This window comes from Choloepus didactylus, chromosome 3, assembly GCF_015220235.1.
Source record: "Choloepus didactylus isolate mChoDid1 chromosome 3, mChoDid1.pri, whole genome shotgun sequence".
NCBI classification, from domain to species: domain Eukaryota; kingdom Metazoa; phylum Chordata; class Mammalia; order Pilosa; family Megalonychidae; genus Choloepus; species Choloepus didactylus.
This window is the reverse complement of record NC_051309.1, coordinates 86,186,321-86,210,400: the sequence shown is the minus strand read 5'-3', so window position 1 is coordinate 86,210,400 and position 24,080 is coordinate 86,186,321. Positions and strand designations below refer to the sequence as shown.

At 35.6% G+C, this 24,080-nt stretch overlaps 2 protein-coding genes across 6 annotated transcripts in view; one reads left to right on the top strand and one right to left on the bottom strand.

The window, feature by feature from the left end:
* CFAP299 (cilia and flagella associated protein 299) overlaps positions 1 to 24,080 on the bottom strand; it is a 767,377-nt gene that overhangs the window by 503,395 nt on the left and 239,902 nt on the right. The gene's annotated exons all lie outside the window — the stretch shown is intronic.
* LOC119529569 (ubiquitin-conjugating enzyme E2 W) lies at positions 9,711 to 11,602 on the top strand. Its single transcript, XM_037830081.1, has one exon. The coding sequence runs from the start codon at positions 9,735 to 9,737 to the stop codon at positions 10,188 to 10,190; it is 456 nt and encodes a 151-aa protein (XP_037686009.1). The 5' UTR covers positions 9,711 to 9,734; the 3' UTR covers positions 10,191 to 11,602.

The window sequence follows — 24,080 nt, the reverse complement described above, 5'->3', positions numbered from 1 at the left end:
AGAAAAATCTGCACTTAATATCAATCAACAAATGTTAATATTTACTAGCAATAACATAATTGTCATGTCATTCATAACTTCATGTCACATATAAGACAGAGCCTAATACAGGCTTGAGCACAATAAATGATTTTTGAATATATAAAATCTGTAGTAATGGGCAGATTAAGTCTAGATTGTGTGCAATTTTAAGTTGCTGCTTTCTTATTCCTCTAATCATACACAGATTTTAGAAAATTTTAAAATTATAATGGCATTTTATGGGTAGTTAAATTCCATGTAATCTAAAAATTAATATGTTATTTCTTGAATGGTAAAGTTTAGGGAACTTGAACGAACAATGAAAAATATTTTGCCAAAGAGTAACTTTTGTAGGAAATTTTTCATATTTTCCATTTACCTTGAAGCATTGAGAAAATGCATTTTGTAATACACTTATGTTTTTCTGTTTAATTTATCAAAAATTATATTCTATATTCAACTATTTTTCAAAATACCTTTTCCTCTCAATTCCTAAAGCAAAAAAACTAAAAGGAGAATTTATTAAAATACAGAACTTAATATGAACCTTTCTCTGAGAAGCCCTTTACTCCTTTAAGCAGCAAGTCACAAAACATGTTAAGGAAAAGACTGGGCCTACAATAACTTCATCAAAAATAAGAAAGTTTCCATAGTCACCCTGCTGAAAAATCCACAATCCACATTATCTGAAAAATCTTCTGGTAAAGAAACCTCTTTAACTTTGCCTAATCTCAGTGCTTCCAAAAGTTATTTCACCACAGAATCACTTTTTGCTATATCACAGAGCATCTATCAACGTATGCATAACAAGTATGCTACAGAATGTTTATGGAAACATTGTCCTAAACATTTTAATAGTTTAATTCATGTGATCTCCTACTCTTTCTTCCAAGTCCTGTTAAATCCCCCTCTATAATACATCTAGAATCCATTCAGTTTCCTGAAGCCATCATCATCATCACTCATTTTAAATATTATGATAGCCCATAAGCTGGTTTCTACAATTTTACTTCTCCACACAATTTTGCTGATTAAAGCCAGAGTGTGCTAAAAATTTGTCTGCATACAAGTGCGTGTGTGCACCACAGTCTTACTTAAACCCATGAATTGTTTCCCATCATACTTAGGATAGAACATAAAAAAAGCACTAATCTGTCCTAAAAGACTTGGCAAGACTTTTCTTGCCACTTTCCTCCTCTCGCTATATGATCCCAGTGACCATCTGGAGTTCTTGGAACATGTGATACTTGTTTCCACCTCAGGGTCTCACTACAAGCTGTTTCCTTTGTTGAAAACACTACCTGATTTTTTTTTCTTTCCTATTCCTCCTTATCTGTAATATGTCAGATTAATGTCCTCAGAGAGCCCTGTCTGACCTCCAACCTAATTTAGGTTGCATAGTGTACCAATAGACAATTCAATAAAAGAAAAGTATAGCATCTGACAATACAGCAGACTGACAGATTAAAACTAAAGTTATATTGCAGAAGACAGTGATACTAGAAGGGAGAAGTGAATTAAACAAAACATCATATCTTGATCAGAGTCCTACCTCACACAAAGTCTTACATACAAAGATAGACAGATGGTGGAGCCTCAGGTCCCCTCATTAGGCTAAGGCAGAAACACTCATAGTGCATTCATAGAACCTGGGCTTCTTTCAACTTAGAGTTTCCATAATTAGTTATGTAGATAACTTTTTAGAGCATAGTTCTCCTGCTTTATAGTGGATTTTTCTTATTTTTCTTATGACTATGCCTTCTCTCCCTGATTGCCTTGCTCATCATTGGCCAAAGCTCAGCAGCGGCCTTGTCTCATGATAATAGGTAAAGAAGGTGAACTTCCTACCAGATTATTTTAGGTGTCCCACAAAGTCACATAGAGTCTTCTTTTCCTTTATAGCACGTATAACATTTATTTTGGTATTTAATTGTTAAATGTTATTTCCTTACTAGACCAAGCAAGTGAGAGCAAGGACCTTATCTATTTTTATTAATTCTGCATTGCCAATGAGCAGCAGAATGCTTCAAATAAAAGTTTGTGAACTCAGTGAACTATTATTTGAAGTGCCTACTACATCAGTTACAGTGATTATAAAAATATATATAGACAGATAAAAAATGTGATAATACATAGTTCCTACCCTTGAGTTATAAATGCAATGGAGGAAGATTAAAAAGACAAAAAACAAATAACTAAAATAAAGTTTGGTAAATGCTGTGGAGTATGAGTGCCAAATAAGCCTGAAGAAAAGGGGATACAATGCTACATCAAAAATATTCTAAGGTTCTCTTGACTAACATCTAATTCTAAGAAGAAAAATAGCCATGTATGTCTTGAACACATTACAACTTCAAATGAACTAACCCATCTATTTCTTTAAAGAAACAATCTTACAATAGTCAGAACTACCGATTACAAGGAAACAACATGGAAACAAAAAGTTCAAAGGAGCTTTACTATGTTTATTATGGGGAGCACACATTAACAGAGAAATTACATTCCTGCAATGTCTAAGGAAAGTTAGAAAAAACCAGCATGTATATTACTTCTCACAATTAAGAGAACTAATTCTCACTTTCTCACTTCTCACTTGCCTGTCAAGTGAAACATTTTTCTGTTCACATTATCTCAAAATCACATAAAAATAATATCTCTATGATATTTTTTGAAAAAAAAACAATATATATATATTACTAAATGTCTTAAGGGAAGCCAATTTCTCTTTTGTAACAAGATTTTCCTTTAACTAGGGCACAGAGATCAAAACAAGAATTAAATCATCTTCTCTGATCCCCCATGTGGTTAGAAGCTCTGATAATTATAAAGAATAAAAGTCCCCATCAAAGAAACAGGCGACATTTCACAAAAGTTGAAAGGATATGCTAGATAGTTCCCTGCTAACCACTACCAAGTTTACTTATATAGAACAGGAAAAACTTACTTCGGACCATTTGAGGCACGTTAAGAGCCCTTCGTTATTTCTAAATCTTGTGCATCCAGTATTTTTTTTTTTTTCGTCATTGTAGAGATAAAAACTACAATTGGAGAAAATATACATTTTATCTTCTGTGCCAGTTTGAATGTATTGTGTCCCCCGAACGCCATTATCTTTGATGTAGTCTTCTGGGGCAGACATTTTGGTGCTGATTAGATTTGCTTAGAATGTGCCCCACCCAGCTGTGGGTGATGACTCTGATGAGAGATTTCCATGGAGGCATGGCCCCACCCATTCAGGGTGGGACTTGATCAGTGGAGCCATATAAATGAGCTGAGTCAAAGAGAAGGAACTCAGTGCAGCTGTGAGTGATGTTTTGCAGGGGAGCAAGCTTGCTAGAGAGGAATGTCCTGGGAGAAAGCTATTTTGAAACCAGAACTTTGGAGCAGATGCCAGTCATGTGCCTTCCCAGCTAACAGAGGTTTTCCAGACACCATTGACCATCCTCCAGTGAAGGTACGCGATTACTGATGTGTTACCTTGGACACTTTATGGCCTTAAGACTGTAACTGTGTAGCCAAATAAATCCCCTTTTTATAAAAGCCAATCCTTCTCTGGTGTTTTGCATTCCGCAGCATTAGCAAACTAGAACATCTTCCTTTTTAAAATCAGAGATTTCTGACATGCTAACCATGAGTAGAGGTGTACTGGATATCCTCATGAATGTTCACCAACTCCGTCTTTCCTCTCTCTACACATGAACAGAAACAACTTTTTTTTTTTTTTTGATTTCTAGCTAAATTTTCTCAATAAAGAGTGTCATTTGCCTTTCAATCTCTTTTTGTCTTCAAAAGGGTCATAAAAGTCTACATTTCTAATTGCAGTTTGTAATTCACCTATTGTTTTCAGTTCTTGTTTTTGATATTGGGATTATACAGTCTTGTAACATCTTATTTATTTAACCTGCTTACAATTTCTCCATTTCATCATGCAATACAGTAGCTACTTATATCTCAAACCAGGATTGCTTAATTGATAGTCATACTTAATTAAAATACTTAAATAATATTTTAATTGTTAGAATTTATGTCCTCTGTCTTTTAAAAGAAAATTCAGGAAAAAATTAGACTACTAGAAATTTACAGTATACCTCCAAGTCCTTAGTTGCAAACAACAGACTGTACTCTGGCTAAGCATAAATGAAATTAGGTTAAGCATTAGGAATATAGTTAAGCCTAAAAAGAATTTATCAAGGATCTTAGGAGGCATACAGAATTTCTAAGAAAGCCAGACTCAGAAGTTATAGTTCTAGGGAAATGTCCAATCACACTGAGTTGATTGCTTTGGCAAAAACACTATTGCCACATTTGTCAAGACATCATGGCTTTGACAGACTCCACAGCTTGTACTCAAAATGCTAAAAGTAGATTGCAGAAGATCCTCTACTGCCAGTCCCAAGAACTAGATATCCTTCTCACCACATGAAGTCCTCCTAATGTGCTTGCTTCACCCATCTTGGATCTCTCCAAATCCATACGTACAGATTGGCTGAGCCCAGGTCACATGCCCATGCCCATGCCCTGGCAGTAAGAATGGTGGGGAGAATCATCCCTGGCTTCCACTTTGGAGAGGACAACACATATAATCTAAGGAACTCTCCAAATATAGGGCAGATATTCCAAAGATGTGTATAGCCACAAATATGATAAATGACCAGTACATCTACTAGGTAATTGATATAACTTTAAGAAAATTTTCAGATAATTAAATTTAGCAGGAGAAATTGTAAATAAATTCCAATTTAGTATACTTCCCTGGAGAAACCACAAAGATATTCTTTAAATTAGCCCTTGGTCAGAAAATGCCTTCAGACTTAGCAAGCTTACTAAAAACTTACTAAAGAATTCACAAAGGAGAAATGTGGGCATTGTTTATACAAGATTTTAGGTACCGTAATCTAAGGCTTGTGGAAGCATATGACACTTTTTTTAAATTAATTTTGATTAATGAATCTCAGAGTAGTATAAATAAAATACTTTTTAAGTGATACATATATATCATGATTCAGATTTGCCTGGTGGAATAATTATATAGATCTAAGTAGAAAAAATCATAGAATCATAAAATTAGGAATCTAAGGGCTCTTATTCAGTGTAAGAATCCATTCAATGGCATTCTTGAAAGGAAGTAGTTAAGATTCTGCTGAAATATTTTCAATGGCAGAGATATTTTAAAGACAGTTTGTTCCACTTTTGAGCAGTTTTAATTATTAGAAAATGGCTCCTTACACTGAGTTGAAATTTCCTCCATGCAACTACCACCCACTGCTTCAAGTTCTGTTGTCCTAAACCCCACAATTATATCTGTCCAACAGATAAATCTTCAGCTATTTGAGGAAAACTATTATGTGACCTCCTAAGTCTTCATTCTTTATGCCAAATATTACCAGTTTCTTAACATCTTCAACACAGACTAGTTTCAGAGCTCTCACTAGATTGATGACACTCCTTTGAAGGCACTCCAATCTGTACATATTTACTACAAAGTATAGTTTCCACAAGTCAGCACCATACTGTAAAAGCAGTTAACAGAGGGTACAATAGGAAGATCATCCCTTGTGCTCTACATTTTCAAGATCTTATCTGATACAATATGTGTCAATAGCTTGATGTCTTTGGAGCTGGGAGGCTGACTAAAGTCTATTAAAGAAGGCACAACGGAGAACCGTGAACTGTGTTTTTCACATGAAGCTGTTGACAAGTATTGGTCTTAATAAACTCTAAAGTCATTTTTAACTAATTGCTCAAGACATTTTCAAAATTCATTCACACTTGATTACAACACAGGGCATGGTGAATAAATACCTAGTATTTCTCCTATTCTCAGAGAGTCTCTAAAAACAGAATGATGAGTACATACGACCTCCAAATATGTAAGCTGTCAGAGCTAAGAAAAGGGAACAAGCAAATATGTTTCTCAGTTTTTTAATTTTTTTTTTGTTTGTTTGTTTGTTTGTTTGTTTTGACGTGTGGTTTGCCCTATCTGGGTTGAAGATGATTCTCCCTAATGGAATAAGCAAATTGGCTAAACCATGAGTCTCTTCTCTCTGTCATTTAGTCATATCACATCCTCACATCCAGGGCAGGCACAGGGGTGGAATGTTCTCTTTTATCTTTATTACATTTATTGTGCAGAACTCAGATAAAACACTCTGCTGAATCTGGAATTTTAAAGACTTTTTGATACTCTTTTTATTTCATCTTTGCTTATTCCTACCATCAAATGGTTTCAATCATTGTTTCCTTAACAAAAAAAAGGGGGGGGGGTGGAAATACGTTCAATTAAAAATATGATGATAAAGGAAATTCATTTTCTTTCTCAAATGGGAAAATGCTAGTTGTAAATTTTTCAGTGTGGCCCTTAAAATACTTTTGTCTTTCTTACAAATGTGTTAGTAAAAGAAAATGTCTTTATTTTAGTGGCATTTCTAGCATTATATGAACTGATTATTTATTTTCTAAAGCAAAAAGAAAATGTCTTTATATTGCAGGCATGAAAATATAAAATTAAAAATCTTAATTTGACAATCAACTGACTGCTATGCTAAATTGTCTTGTGTCCATATTAAAAAAACAAAAGTAAATTTGTTAAGTTCTAAAAAATCACCAAATCTGAGATAATTTTCTGTATCTAATTTTCAAGATCATTTATGCATTGCACCTAAGTACATGTAACTAAAGACCAAAGCAGCATAAATTGTCACAAGTTAGATGAAATAAAATGGCTCAATACAGAGAATTTATAAAAGTTTTGAACTTTCTAAACCTTATCAAAAATATAATAGGAAAACTTTGATTTCTTTGTAAAATGAGTTTTCTAGTTAATTTGTTTGTGGATAATTTAACTTTTAAGGAAAGAGTTTAATATATATATGCATATACATATATATTATTGGATTTTTTCAATGTTATAAAAATAACATTAATTTCCTTCAAGTTTTGAAAACCGGAAAGAAACAAAAATAAGAAAATTAAGATCTCCTTTAGTCCCATCTCCAAGAAATAATCACTTTTACTGTTTTGTGCAAGAATTTTAAATATTTGGCATTCAGAATGGTAGTATCCTTTCCTTTAACCATGGCAGGTATCAATAATTAATCAGGGTTTTCTATCCCAACGATCATGGTATTTGCCTCACAATTCTTCTGAGCACAGCAATGGATTTAATCAATATTTATGTATAGTCCCATTGTTGTACATATTATTATGTAACCTATTTGTTGTTTTTATTTATTTTAAAAATCTAGAACATATTTCCAGGTAACGAAACCACTTCTACATTATCACTTCAAAGGATAGCTTAGAATTTTCCTGAATGTGGGTTCTAAATTTTACTCATACTATTCCCAGTTTTGAGTGTTATAAATAACTCTGTGATGAACATCCTTGGAGCATTTGTGCATAGGATGTGGAATTCATTTACATAAAAAGATTTCTAATATGTATTGCTAAATTATTGTTAGACTGCGTTTTGAGTTTTGTTTTGTCTCAAATATTGAAAGTCTGTGGGATCTGGTATGCTTATGCCATAGAAACTCCTTATTTTTTTTCATTTCCCTTAGGCAGGAAGCTGAGCAGCTTTGTTTTGCCAACAGTTCAGGCTTTTCTATAATTAAAATTGCAAAAGGTACCCATCCTGAGAAGCAAAAGGATTTAGTGGTCCGAAAACTTTCTTTCTAACTGGAAGAGTAAAAAAAAAAGAAAGGTTTAAAGATGAGGCTCTGACATTCCAGTTAAAGAATTTATAAATAGGAATCCTAGAATTCCACACCTGTGCATACTAATAAATGTTAACAACATTCATACAACTTTTTAAAGGAGTAAAGGTTAGATAGATTTGGAGAACCATACTTGAATACAGTGTTTTCATCTTTTGTGTTTAGCCAGGTAACCGCTGACAGCTTCAATTACTCAGCTACTATTATGCAAATAAAGTGAAGCCAGAAGTCATGCACCTGTGCTGGCCTCTGGATTTAATATTTTTAATGACTTCTAAATCCTTTTCTGCAGACAAGCATGTGAGATTGCTCAACTCTGATTAGAATGGAACAGGTGAAAAGCTTTTCAAATGGAGACAATACGGAATTCAAAAAGGCATGGTATACATAAGGTTTAGACTTTCTCAGATGGGAAATAGACACAACAAAAGCACAATAAGTTATTAAGATGTGTGTGTGAACATTGAGATGATCTGCCTAGTAGCATTATAGTTATGAGAACAAAAATGTAAAATGCTCTCCCCTTGTGAGGGGTCCGTGGGACTCGTTTGGCAGCCATCCTCAGTGAAGCTACATCAGATCTGTGGTAGCCTCTGCTCTGTGCATTTCCTTCCTGCTTTTGTTTAAAAAATATTTAACTGAGTTACTCTAATGAATAACACAGGTATCTATGAATAACAGCAGAAATAATACTAACATCAGTCAGTAATAGCAGTTAACAGGCTATCAGTGCTTACTAGGTACCAGGCACGTGCTACAGAATTTCAGGAGTTTTACATGACTAACCTTCATTATCTCATTCGATCCTCTTGACAGATCAGTGTGAAAATATCTATTAATTTTATTTTTCAAATGAGGAAACTGAGGCTCAGATAGATTAACCAAGTGGACCAAGGCTGCATAATGATTAAGGGTCAGAGAAATGAAAAAGACAATATAAATGTGTGTTTCCAATCCTACATGCTAGAATGTTGCAAAGAAGTGAAAAAGAAAAACAAAAACAAATAGTTTATAATGGACCAATTGTCATTTTTTAGTATCATGTTTCCAACACTTAGCAGTAAAGTATCTAGAAACATGCTGCTTTGTTCCTTACACTAATTTCTCTTATTTAAAACATAGGAAAATTATTAAGCTGTAATAAGGTATATTCCAAATAATCAGATCTGCAAGATACTAAATACCCAACTGAGATTTTAATATGGCTGCAGTTTCTCCAGGGCCCAAGTGCAAGTTTCAGAAGAAAGAAGAGGAAAGGGCAATGGAGAGAAGCAGCATGCCAGCTGTCTCTTTTAAAAATCTTTCTCTGAAGTGTCATGGGCAAATTCTTTCTGCATCTTATTGGTCAGAACCAGGTAATATGGCCACATCTTATCGCAGGGGAGGCTGAGCAGATTAGTATTTTTTAGCTGGGTACACTGACACCTTGAAATAAGTCAGAACTATTTTTAAGGAGGAATACAAGAATGGATACTGAAGGCTGTTATCAGTTTCCCTTCTTATAGTCTAAGATAGTCTTTGTGGTTTTTCTCCAAATATTTTAAAAGATAATGAAAGACTAAAAATCTGACATGTGCAGAAAAGTAGGATATATTACAATTCTAAGTTAAAATATTGTATCAGCTGCAGGTGATGCCTGGTGCCCTGGAGTGACAAATGAAAACAAATCTTTCAGTCACAAACTACATTATTGAAAACTAGTAAAATTAATTTATGCACAATAAGCACTTTGTCTTGAACTTTAAAAAATGTCTTAAATTATGTCCTACATATTAAAAAGAAATGTGTAAACTGAAGTTTAAAATTGAACATATATACCCCCGCCTTTCCCCTCCCCTCCCGCCCCTCCCGAGCCAATCCGCTCGCGCCGTCTCCTTCCCATAGCAGGCCCCGCCTCCCGCGCCCGGGATGTTGGGGCCCGCGGCGTGACGCGAGCACGGCAGCGCCACCCCCTGCGTCTCTGGCCTCGCCGGACTTGGGTGGGGGGGTGGTTCCATCATGGCGTCAATGCAGAAACGACTACAGAAAGAACTGTTGGCTTTACAAAATGACCCACCTCCTGGGATGACTTTAAATGAAAAGAGTGTTCAAAATTCAATTACACAGTGGATCGTAGATATGGAAGGTGCACCAGGTACCTTATATGAAGGAGAAAAATTTCAGCTTCTATTTAAGTTTAGTAGTCGATATCCTTTTGACTCTCCTCAGGTCATGTTTACTGGTGAAAATATTCCTGTTCATCCTCATGTTTATAGCAATGGTCATATCTGTTTATCCATTCTAACAGAAGACTGGTCCCCAGCGCTCTCAGTCCAATCAGTTTGTCTTAGCATTATTAGCATGCTTTCCAGCTGCAAAGAAAAGAGGCGACCACCAGATAATTCTTTTTATGTTCGAACATGTAACAAGAATCCAAAGAAAACAAAATGGTGGTATCATGATGATACTTGTTGATGCCACTATTATCATCCTCCTAGCAGAAGATAGTCCTACTGAGAAAATGAGCACTTTGATCATTCAGTCTTTGAACTTTAACCTTTGACTGGAAGTGACCTATAGGCAATGAAGACTACTTCCTTTTACTGCATTTTTACTCGTGTGCATTCTGGGCGCATGTTGATCGCTGGTTCAGTCCAGGCAACTGACATGCTTTTATTAGTCATACAGTATTAATGCAGGTGTCAGGAAATGTCAAATATAATTCCATTTTTTTATTTTTATTTTTTTAAGCTTTTGGAAAAGTTCCAGGTCCTCACGTATTGTGCAATAACAATGACTTCCTTGGCGGTTTTGGAACGTTCATTGCCGGCAATGGACGTAATAGGAAAAGTTTTCATTAACTCCTGCCACCAAATGATTAATGCATGATAGGGCCTATGAAATGAACTTATCGGGTATAATGGGATTATTAATAAAGTGAGGGATCCAACATTACTTTGAAAGTCACCCTAGCTGTTTATATTTGGATTCTATGCACTGTGATCCTAAGGTTAACAGCATGACTTAACATGCGTCTTTAAAGGACTGTAATGAAAGATCATTGCGTATTTATTGAACTGTTTATATCTGCTGTCAGATTGTTTTGACATGGAAGGTTTTCAAGTAACATTGGCAGAGAGGTACAATATGTTATCCCTATGGTGAAAATAAACTCATTTGTTGTATATAGTTCCTCAATCTCTGAAGTAAAGGTATGAGTAATATAGGGTATGAACGGTTTAATCAAGGCTTTTTGGGGGGAGTAAGAAAAATGGCAATGATGACTGAATTGCTGCAGTCCGTAATTTGGGCTTGTTATTTATACATTGAAGATTTTTCCAAGTAGATTACACGCTGTTACTTCCTGCTAGCCATCAGCATGAGCCCTGCTGCCTAAACACTATTTCACTTATTTATGTTTGAAAAATCCATAAACATTTTTGTTTGCAATCTTGTTTTCTTTTATTGTTCCAAGTCAAGTTTGAATGTTACAATACTTTTAAGTGAAAAACTTTTGTCAAGTTTTTTTCTTGTAAATTTTCTTTACTTGTATCATCTTGTCCTTCAATCCTGTACCTTAAAATAAGAAATACATTTTTGACAGAGGCTTAATGTTTTAACAAAAGAGTGTGGACATTTTTATTTTAAAATTTAGGCAGAAGTACACTATAAATTTGTATGTTTGCTTATTTGTCTCACACAACCATATAGTTTTTCTGGGTGGGATTTGTTTTGCTTAGTTTTCTTGTTTAAAAGACTTTGCTTGTAGCTAGATAAAATTTTTCTATAGAAAAAATAATTGTTGGAAGGTCCAATTCTCAGTACCATGTAAATGTTAACTGCAGCTAGGTTCTCTTTTTAAAAAGCAATTAATGTATTTTATAAATTACCTTTTAAAAAAAAAAAAAAAAAAAATTGAACATATAAATAACTCATGATTTCTTTCATTCACATTTCACATCCAATACATCAGCAAATTTTTTGAGTACTACTTTCAAAACCTATCTGGAATCTAGCCACTTCTTGCCATTTCCACCTTCCTACCATTTTGGTCCAACCCATGCTTATCTCTTGCCTAGATTATAAATACAATCTATTAACTGCTATCTCCATTTCCTCCTTGGTCTCTCAACACAGAAGCCATGCCATACTTTTAAAATATAAGTCATTTATGCCTCTGCTTAAAACCATTCAAAAGCTTCCAATATTATTCAAAACAAATCACTAAGTCCATATATTGACATAAAAGGCCCTACATAATCTGTACCATCACTCACCCCCACGGCAGACGTATTGGATCTCATCTACCAGAACTCACTTATGCACATCTTGAAGCACATGTGCACCTTCAAGCCTTTGCATATGACTTTTCATGATGCCTAGATCACTTTTCCCCCCAGATTCCCTTTGCCTTATCCCTCATTTTATTGGTCTCTTCTTACCTATCCTCATATCAGTTAGGCATTCCCACAACACACAATGAATATCGACAGCACACCATCTCTGTTTTCCAGTACTTATGCAACACCTCTGCTTTCTTTTTCTCCATTGCATTCATCATCATCTAACATGCAATACATTGACATAATCCACAGTATGTAGCCTCCACAAAAGCAGGGACTTTATTTTATTAACCGATAAGTTGAATCCTTGTGCCTGGAACAAAGTTTGACATAAAGAAGGCACTCAATAAATATCTGTTGAATGGAGTGAATGAATATTGTTATTGAAATAAAAAGAGGAAAAGTCTTATAATTCAGAAATGGCAAATAAATGAGTTATAGTATCATTACCTGACTTTCTTTTTTGCATGAGATTTCTATAAATGATACTGCCCAGAAAATATCATTTCAATAGCAGATTACCCATAATATTTTAAGGTTCTCTAAAATCATTTCACTTGATTGTATCAGGAAGTATCTGTATCTTGAGAATAAAATATATCTGAAAGAAATATTAAATATTATCATAAGGTTAAATTTGGCTACTCTTTGCACTTTTAATTTTGAAACACTACAGCCATAGTTCCAGGTATAATTCCAAATATTTTTGTGATATCACTGCAATCATATTCCAAAGCAAACATCTGGAAGTTCAAATCTCTAGTATATTTCATAAAAATATTTTCACCACACTAGTGAACAAGTGACCTGTTTTGCTGATTACTCCCATGCATTCAAAATGTTAGTATTTATAGTCTGTAAGAAAAAAATATTTCAACTTGGTGATTAATACAATTACTTTCCTCAGGTCAGTTTATTTTTTCCTCACTGTCTTCAAATAACTGTATTCAAAACAAGAGATAAAGTGTTTTAAGATGTTGTACTATACTGGAAAAAGGAAAATCTATCATTTTTTAATTCCATTAATTTATGTATAATTCAATTTCCTTTCTTTGGGCCTATGGGTGTGCTCTATTACCTACTATGTACGGAGAAGTGAATGCTACAGCTTACTACATTTTCCTACAACTTGTTTGGTTGCCAAGAATAGGAAGGCTTTGTATCTAAATAGAGAGTTAGCAATGTGTGGGTGAGTAAGCAGTCCTTAGTCTCTCTCTATGAACACAGAAAAAAAGAAACACATCAATTCTAAGCAGTTCTTTAAAATAATTTGCTGCCTAAAATTCAGAATAAAAATATATTTTATAGTAGCCACTCAGAGGACAATATTTGGGTAATAATTAAACTGCATTCAGCCAACTCAGCCTGCTACCAATGAGTGAAACAATAAACACAGATTGAAAGGAAATATACAATAAACATATTGTAATAAGCATTCAGTGCTTTTTGTGAAAACCCATATTATGCTAGGTAATATTGAGCAAATAAGGACATAATTATGAGCTTCTCAATCTTTTGACGTGGCTAAAATGAGACTTCAGAGATGAGTCATATTTATTTAGGGAACGGGATTAGGAGAGAGCCTATGGGAGAAAGAAAGAACCCCATTCGAAGGCCTAGAGGTAAGAGAACAGAATGCATGCAGAGATGTAAGGAACTTTGTCTGGAGTTGAGAGAGTTCATCAAGAGAGAAGAAGACAGGCAAGCTACTGCCAGATCACAATAGGTCTAGAGGTCTCTGAAATGTTTCATTGGGTTTTAGCAAGATTGCCTTGGCTACATGTAGGGAACAGATTGAAATGGAGAAATTCTGAAAGCAAGTAAAGAGGTTGTCAGAGTAATCCAGGCATTTATCTAGGAATAAATTTAACCTAGCATGTAAAGGACTTATACATAGAAAACTACAAAGCATTGCTAAAAGAAATTAAAGAAGATCTAAGTAAATGGAAGGACATTCCATGTTCATGGGGTGAAAGCAAAACATTGTTAAGATGTCAAGTCTACCCAATACAATTTACAGATTCAATGCAATACCAATCAACATTCCAACAGCCTTCTTTGCAGAAATGGAAAAGCCAATCATCAAATTTATGTGGAAGGATAAGGGGACCCAAATAGCCAAAATCACCTGGAAAAAGAAGAATGAAGTTGGAGGACTCACACTTCCTGAAATTAAAACTTATTAGAAACATACATAATCAAAATTACATGGTACTGGCATAAGGAAAGACATATAGACCAAGGTAATTGGATTGAGAATTCAGAAATAAATCCTAACTTCTATGGCCAATTAATTTTTGACAAGGGTGCCAAGTCCATTCAATTGTTAAAGAATCTGTCTTCAAAAAATGGTGCTGGGAAAACTGCACAGTCATATTCAAAAGAATGCTGGTGGACCCCTACCTCACACCAGATAGAAAAATTAACTCAAAATAGAGGTAAAACTGGCAGGGCTTGGCATCTGACCATATGAAGTAAGTGAGGCTGAAAGAGAAGTCTAAGATGACTCCCAGTTTTCACAGGAGATGGAGATGAACCCAAATAATTCAATGAATATTGAAGAATCTATTTAAATGGGAACAGATGTTCAGTTTTTTAAATATTTTTAAGGTAAAGAAAAGCTTTGGGATTCTGAAAACAATTCTGGGGACACTGCCCATGTGGTAGGAGTCCAGTGTCCAATTATAGGGTAGGTTGTCATAAATGAGGGTCTTAACAATAAAATTCACAAGGTTCTGGACAGGCAGGCAGAAGTCTCTACTCCGAAAAACTGATATGTTCTTGTAGGACACAAGCCTTTAGACTCAGGGTTCAAGGACTGGCATTCTTTGGCTAGGACCTTGGTTGAGGGAAATGAGCACTGAGGATACCAGCACAGGATTTAAGATTTTAGAGACTGTTTTATGTGTCTTTCTGTTCTTCAAGGTTATCTTCTTTCTTCTAGCACCACAAGAGCCTTCACTTTCTACACACTATATATGAATACTAGAAAAATCATTAGATGATAAATATTAAGGTGTTAAATTTCCAAGTTGTTTGTTTTAATTATTAAACTGGCATTGAAGTCAGAATAATGTAAAAGTTATTGAGTGTCTTTATTAACATGATAGTGAGTGAAATATTTGGGGGTAATAGCTATTCCTAACCTGTCTTTAGGTCAAATGGTAGAAGTCAAAATTTGCTGTGTCTACTTGAGAATCTCCTCAGGTTTAGGAATATTCTCCCTTCTCCAACTCCTATTACTTCCTGTTCTTCTCCTAGTCTCATTTTAATACATTTAAATTAGTCTCATTTCCACTTTTAGATTGTCAACTCCTTGAAGGCTGAGAACATGTCATCTATAATTTCATTTTCAGCAAAGGGAATAGCACAGTTCCTTGGAGATTAGGTACTTATGAAATAGTTGTTGAAGGAATGGATTGGTTTCCAAGGTTACATTGTCTAATAAATATAAGACTGTGTCAGCAAACTATCTGATGTCTTATTCTTTTTGGATGAAATTTAACTGCTTATACAGTAACTTAGGGCATTCCTCACAGTCTATTTACTTAAAGTGATATATTGTCTCTAGTGTGAATACCATATAATTGGTATTTTTATTATTTTTCTCTTTTGGAGATAAATCCTTCTAGGTAGTGTTCTAGTTTGCTAATGCTGCAGAATGCAAAACACCAGAGATGGATAGGCTTTTATAAAACGGGGGTTTATTTCACTACACAGTTACAGTCTTAAGGCCACAAAGCATCCAAGGTAACACCTCAGTAATCGGGTACCTTCACTGGAGGATGGCCAATGGCATCCGGGAAACCTCTGCTACCTAGGAAGGCAGCTGGCATCTGCTCCAAAGCTCCAGCCTCAAAACGGCTTTCTCCCAGGACGTTCCTCTCTAGCAAGCTTGCTCCTCTTCAAAACATCACTCCCAGCTGCACTCAGTTAGTTCCCTCTCTCTGAGTCAGCTCATTTATATAGCTCCACTGATCAAGGCCCACCCCGAATGGGTGGGGCCACATCTCCATGGGAACATCTCATCAAAATTATCACCCACAGCTGGGTGGGGCACATTCCAAGCAAATCTAACCAGCACAAAAATTTCTGCCCCACACAAGACCACAAAGATAATGGCATTTGGGGGACACAATACACTCAAACCAGCACATTCCACCCCCTGGACCCCAAAATGACACTGTCTTTCCAAATACAAAATACATTCATTTCATCACAATATCACAAAAACTTAAATCATTTCAGTAACAAAAGTTAAGTACAAAATCCCATCAAAAGCAATTTAGGCATGGCCATTCCTAAGGCATAATTTTTCTTTAGCTGTGGATCTGTGAACTTAGAACAAATTATGTGCTCCCAATATACAAAGGACAGACATTCATAGGATAAACATTTCCATTGCCATAAGGAGAAACAGTAAGGAAAACAGGGTTAACAGGAGCAAAACAGTTCCTAAAACCTGCAGGACAAACTCCATTAGATTTCAAAGTCTGAGAGTCATTTACAGAACAACGTTGCATCCTTGGGGCTTGAGAGAGTGGGAGCCTAACCCTTCCCAAGGGCCTTTTTGGCAGCTGTTTCCTCTCCAAATGCTTGGGTGAGTGCTCCAATATATCCACACATTGGGGAGACCACCTTCTTGGCCCCACCCTCCTCAAACATCGGGGCAGCTCCCGGATTCCCTTCCATCTCCGGGGCACACGCTCAACCCCTTCAGAACAGTGTGGTGGCAGCCAGGCTCTCCCCAATTCCCTAGGAATGTGCTCCACCCTCTTTGGGGCTTGGGGTGGCAGGACATTTCCTGAGCATCGAGGCGGAAGGCCCGCCCTCGATCTCCAGGGCAAACTCACCCTTTCCATGCATGTGGGCTGCTCTGCTCTCCCAGCCCGAGACCTCCTGACTCCAGACCTCAACCTCCATGGCTCTGTCTTTGAAGAGACTTTTCCTTTAATTTTTTCCTTGTCTGTCTCCTCCAGTCCAGACCAGCAATGGCTCTGTCTATAAAGATCTCACAAAAATTCTGTTGGCTTTGCATGAAGCACGCAGGGATCAAAGCCATCAGACAATAGGACTTTCCACAAATCCTTTCTGCTTAACTCCTTTTCCAATCTTGGCTTGTACTGAAATGGCGGCTGGGTTCCGTGTTTGGTTACGTCCTCACGTTGGGCTGTAGCTTCAGGGATTCCACCCCCTGGAAGCTCATAATTTTCCAAGCAATCAGCTTCTGGTCTCTTTGAACCCAAGAGTTCAGTTCTAAGTTTATCTCTCTCTGCTCGCATTTTACTATAAGCTGCAAGGAGAAGCCAGGATACATCCTCCACATGTAGTCTGGAGATCTCCTTAGCTAAATATTCCAGGTTGTTGCTTTCAAATTCTTCCTTCTGTCTGACACCAGGACGCAATTTTGCCAAATTCTCTGCCACTTTAAAACAAGGATCACCTTTCTTCCAATTTGCAACAACACATTCATCATTTCTGCTCAAGTCCTCATCAGAAGTATCTTTAGAGTCCATATTTCTACAAACAGTCTCTTTAAAGCAGTTTTGACCTTTTCTATCAAGCTCCTCACAATTCTTCCAGAATCCTCCCCCTATCCATTTGAAAAGCTGTTCCAACATGTTTGGTATTTGCAAACTCAGCAGCAAAAGCACCCCACTCCTCTGGTACCAAAATCTGTTCTAGTTTGCTAATGCTGCAGAATGCAAAACACCAGAGATGGATAGGCTTTTATAAAACGGGGGTTTATTTCACTACACAGTTACAGTCTTAAGGCCACAAAGCGTCCAAGGTAACACCTCAGCAATTGGGTACCTTCACCGGAGGATGGCCAATGGCATCCGGAAAACCTCTGCTACCTAGGAAGGCAGCTGGCATCTGCTCCAAAGCTCCGGCCTCAAAATGGCTTTCTCCCAGGACGTTCCTCTCTAGCAAGCTTGCTCCTCTTCAAAACATCACTCCCAGCTGCACTCAGTTAGTTCCCTCTCTCTGAGTCAGCTCATTTATATAGCTCTACTCATCAAGGCCCACCCTGAATGGGCAGGGCCACGCCTCCATGGGAACATCTCATCAAAATTATCACCCACAGCTGGGTGGGGCACATTCCAAGCAAGTCTAATCAGCACCAAAATTTCTGCCCCACACAAGACACAAAATGGCATTTGGGGGACACAATACACTCAAACCGGTACAGGTAGGATGGATTTTCATTGTAGAACTATAAATTGCAGTATAGGTAATACAATTGCTTTTCAATAACGTATGAAGAAAAGAATTTGGAAAGGGATTTAAAATTTTAGGTTCCTGTTCTAGATCCACTAGACTACTTAGGAATTTTTTCTCTGCATTTATTTTATCACTTGTTTGTTATATTTAACTTTTATTTCAGAAAATGTTCTGAAAGTAGTAGGACTGTTCAATATTTTATTTCATTTTACCATTTTCAGAAAAGTATATAAGACATTTGCATTGGAGACATTTTATGTATGTTATAATTTAAAAATTCTCTTACTTTCATCACAGCACATCGATACGTCATAAAATTAAATTCAAAGTACAAAAACATTAGTTCCATATAACAGAAACAGGAACAACTGCAATTTAAATCAAGTAATAAAATATTCAAGTGAACATCAATTTTATGATAACCAGATAAAAATTGGAATAAAATTTATCAATTTTATTGTGGTTAAGGAAAATCTGTGCCCAATCAGTTTTCATTTGGGAAATGTTTTACCTAGAAAAATTTATACAAGAGGCTGTTTTTTTATCAGTTTGATCCCTCATGAATGAATCTAAAATCTCCAACATTTCAGTTATTAATATATGACCTCTTTTCGCTAATATGACACTTTTCAACTGTCCTTAGCTTTTCTTAATTTACAATTTGGTGTAATTGTTTCACTGGCAAAAGTATTCTGTATTTCTTTTCTCTACTTACATTATTCCTTTTTTTTCGCTGACTGCTAGAAAACTTAAATCTGTAGTACATTATTCACATGTACAAGACACTATGATGTGCATTTTCATGGGAGTCCATTCCTAGCTCCATTTATCTTTATTTTTCATCCATGTTCTTTCTCACTTCTAATTTATGTTTGCTTGCTATATGATGCCTTAAATTATTTGCAGAATAAGTCAGAATTAATTTATTATTCTATCTCAGCTCTCAATCCATTATGATACATGCAAAAATAAAAGCAGAAAATCTTGTTAAAGTTGAATAAATATAGCTGTAGTTTTAACTTTTATAAACGTGGCCCCAGCTCTACTATCTTTTGAACTATGTTTTTAAAATATGTATAATTGTTGGTGTTTATTCTTGCCCATCCACGTATGCCTAAGTAGAGATAAATGCTGAAAATCCCATCTTCTCACATACAAGTGAAGTTACCTTCTCACTTACACTGACCTTGTGAACCTGCATGCTATTGAGGCATAATTTGGTGAAGCTGTTAATACAGCTGAGATATCTGCCCATGAGGAATGTTTAATGATAATACCTGGGAGATGTTTTGACACTTCCATATTATAGGTGAGGGAGGGGACTTTAAGAAAAAAAGAATCTTAAATAAGATTGATTCTCCCCGCCAATGAGGGAAATTATAGCCCTCCCTACCGTGTCAGAGAATGGTATCACAGAGAGAACACTGAGAGAGAACAGAACCCAGTGAAATCTGAGATTCTGCTGTTGGATATACTTCACTTAGCTGGTACAATTAATATTTCGGTGCTCAAAGGAGATAAAATGTGTTAAGGAATACCTCTTCCAGAACATAGTTTTAGCTAGGCTTATTTCTGTTTGGGTATATGACATAATACAATTAAACATACTAGATGCTCAAAATAGAATTGTTAAATGAATAAAGAGATCAATAGAAAACTAAAGAAAATGCTTTAAAAGTCAATATTTGTTCCTTTCATGATGCCTCCAAATATCTGTTGCAGATGCTCCAGGGAGACCTCAAATTAGTGTTTGCCTAGGATGCTGAGGGGGCAGGGCATGGGGGGGCAGGGAAGGTGTGGAAAGCCTCTCTAAGTTTCTCTGTTCTGGCTCCTCTCAATGCTCACTAACTGCATTTCTGACACCATATGAATCATAAAATTATATGTTCAGAACTCATATACTGACCTGTATAGGCTACAGGGCTCTTGCCCCCTTTGCTTATGTAATTTCTATTATGCAACATATATTTGCATGCCCAAGATTTTCTGGTAGTTATATAATAGTGTTAACACATATTTGGCTTATGGTCAATTTAAACATCTAGGTTTTCTAGCCCTGAACTGTTCTAAAGCATGGGTCACTACTATCACCACTCCCTTGTTCTGCACTTACGTAGTTGACTTCTAAAACATGAGTCTAAAATTTTATATTGATCCTTATATTAAATTTTATCTCACTGTTTTTTGGCCCATTCCAGCTTGTCATAATATTTTTTAGTTCTAATTCAAACATGTTAATTATTCTGCAAACCCTTAGGTCACTGCAAATATATTTGTTCAGCAAATATTAACTGAGTGTTTTCTATGTGCTAATAACAGTTCTAAGCAGTGGGGTTACAGAGATGAAAAAGACAACGTTGTTTTTTCTTTAATCACCAGGATGGATAACATTTTTAACACAGTTGAACTTTGTGATCTACTATTCCGGACCACATATGCTAGTCCTCTATCCACACTGGAATCCTCAAGAATCACTTCACTTGCCAAGGACTTCCGTACTTGTATATCTTAGTATGTGCTATTCCTTCTCCCTGGTATGACCTCCCACATTTTTTTGCTAAGCAAACTCCTACTCACTTCTTCAAGACATAGCTCAAATGCCAAATCAGGCCATAGGTGACTCATTAAGAAAAACTTGAGAGACCTATTCTCCTAGTCACCAAGGCTTTATTGAGAGGAAATCTGGAGACCTGATTGTTATTTAAACCTAACAGCCCCATTATCTTTCCTTGGTTACCCCCTAAGAATAAGCTTCTCCAGTCATTTTCTCTCTCATGGATTCCTTATCTCCATAGTGCTATGTAATTCCTCTCATATGACCACAGATTTTAGAGTTTTCCTCCATCTTAAAACAGTGTGGTCCAGAAAAAAACAATTTCATGAAAAGTAAACTGACCTGCATTGTGAACATCTTCACCAAATATGTTCTCTACATTCTTGTCTTAACTCAAACCTGGTTCTCTCCTATGGAAACCACAAATGGAATCTATTCATTTTTTCACATTTTGTTTATGTTGGAGAAGGATGAGTGACTATCATTATCCTAAATATTCAATGATATTGCCAGATCTTTAAGCCTACAGAATTTTGAGAGAACCCTTGATCTTTAAAGGCTTGTATAGCATTCTGGCTTTCCTCTTACCTTGTTATTATTTGTCTACCAATCTCTTACTCATTCCCTCACATTTATTGAAGGCTTTTTCTCAGCATCATTTTCTATACATCAGTTGCTGCCACCATCTTAGGTGTCTTCAAAATTCATGTGGTCAATCAATCTTTCTGTTGTTCTGCATCCTCATATGAAGTTAACCTCTCCTCTAAACCACTTTACCAGTCCACTCCCATATTCATAACATGGGTCTTGTCATCATCCATAATTGGTCCACTCCAAAACCCTCAAACTCAAATGACCACAGTGTCTATTATCCCACCTTTATCATACAATTACGTCCCCCTTGCACCTAGTATTAGACCTCATCAAGGCATCCAATTACTTAGCCTTCCATGTTCTCCTTACCAAGCAACTTACTCATGTCTCCATTTTATTTCTTGTCATAATCAACTCCACATTGTCATACATCAATCACTATCTTACCATTGTTCTCAAACCACTTGCCTATTTTCACTACAGTATACTACTTTAGTTTCTTGGCTGCTAAAACACATACCATTCAACAGGTTGACTTAAACAGCTGAGATATTTGCCCATGAGGAATGTTTAATGATAACACCTGGGAGATGTTTTGACACTTCCATATTGTAGGTGAGGGAGGGGACTTTAAGGAGAAAAAAATTCTTAAACAAGATTTCATGGTTTTGAAATTAAGAGAAGTCCAAAATAGAGGTGTCATCAAAGTGATGCTTTCTCCCTGAAGATGGTGGCATTCTGAACTGGCTGCCTACAATCCTTGGTACTTAGTTTTTCTGGCACATGATAAAATAAAACCTTGTAACTTGGTTTCCTCTTAAGCTTTAAGATGGAAACTACTTTTTTGAAGGTTGCAGATGATCTAATTTTCTTGTTGCCCAAATATCACATCTTGGTTGCTTATAGTAATGCATGTACTTCTTACTTCATCCTCTATAGCCATGTAAATGATCTGTCACTCACATTTAATTATAAGCTTTTTCAGGACAGGCTTTATATTAAATTCTCCTTTTGTCTTCCATCTACATGTCAGAGCCTTATGCATATAAGATATCTAAAATATTATTAAATGAATAGATGCACAGATAGATATGTAAATGAGCACCAAAATAAATGTTTTAGCATTAAGTCCACAATTACCCAAAAGAAGAAAGTCAGGTTTATTGGGTTCTCTATATTCCACTAAGAGAAAGGAATCATTTATATAATTTATATTATCATAGTTTGTTTCCCTAATTCCTATGATGACATGTTTTCTTTTAAGAAGAATGTTAAGAAGAAATAAATTGAAAGTCTTAATTTTACCACATGAACTAAACATAAGCATTCTGGCAAGAAAAATACTGTAGAAATATGTGCAAATTTTTAAAGACTTAGGCAGCGAATTCTGAAAGCACCAATTTGTTTTTTTAAGAAAGATGAACAGAAAACGAAATGGAGAAAAAATGAAATGGAATATTTAGAAGTTATCTAAAGAACTGGCAGGCAGAATTACCCAGAGAAATGAATCAATTAAAATACACAACCAGGAGAATAGGGTTAGGCTTTTCTGCAACTACACAGCGTGGACAGCCATTTATTTCAACAACAATCTCACCTTTTGACTTAATTCTGAGTATTAATGTTCTCGTGAATATGTACTTCTAGATGTTTTCCATAAGCAGTCACTTGTATCCCTCAACAAATCTTTTCTAACTGGAAACCACTAAGTGGGGACATAGCCACAGTTAATATCTGGTTTCAAAACATTTTTTTGGTTGTTAAAGTTAACACAAATGATTGTAAAGTAGAGAAATTTTGATAATTTCTCTTCCTCTGTAGAAAAAAAATGCTAAAATTTCTGTGTAATTTTTGATATTTGAATGTTACCTCAAAAGATATTTAAGCAAGGGAAATTGCTTTGCAAGGTGTTTAGGTCTTTGTTCCTTTCTGTTGTAATAGACTCAGTCCTGGGAGTGTGGAGGGGATTCATTAGCACTTTGAATTTTGGAAATAAGACAAACTAGCCTTTTATATAACAATTTGAGACATTAAATGCTAGTATTTTCTTATCCCAGGAATTTTAATACATAGTTATTAAACTTTGAGGTTTCCATGCTCTTATTTCCATTAGATTTCTTTTCCAAAAAGTAGATAAATGACACTCTTTCTTGAAAATTAGAATATATTCAAAGATATAGATAAAACCAAGAAAGAGAAATGAGAAAGAATCACCAGCTATACAAAGATGTGATTAAATATAATAAGAAGCTCTAAATCTAAGGCCTTTGATGTGATTGAATTGCAGCATCAAGGGACTAGTGGGCTTTAAGTAATCATTTTAATTTGGTAATGGCTCGCCAAATTACCTGTTGACAATTCCCCTGAATAAGCCAACTTTTATGCCATTAATTCTCTCCTATTGACTTGACGAATTAGAGATTTTTTAAACTCTGTACCACTCTATTGTTGGCCTTCTCTTTCCCATCATGCTGTTACAGTCACTTAAAAGTTTATTGTAATTATTGCTATCTCTTGGTTAAATAATAAAATTGACTTCAGTATTATTAAATTCTTGAAAGATTAATAACATGATCAAAGAACAAAGCTCTTCTCATAAAATGCATTTTCAAACTTTGGTTTCAAATTACCATCCAAAAAGTTCATGGC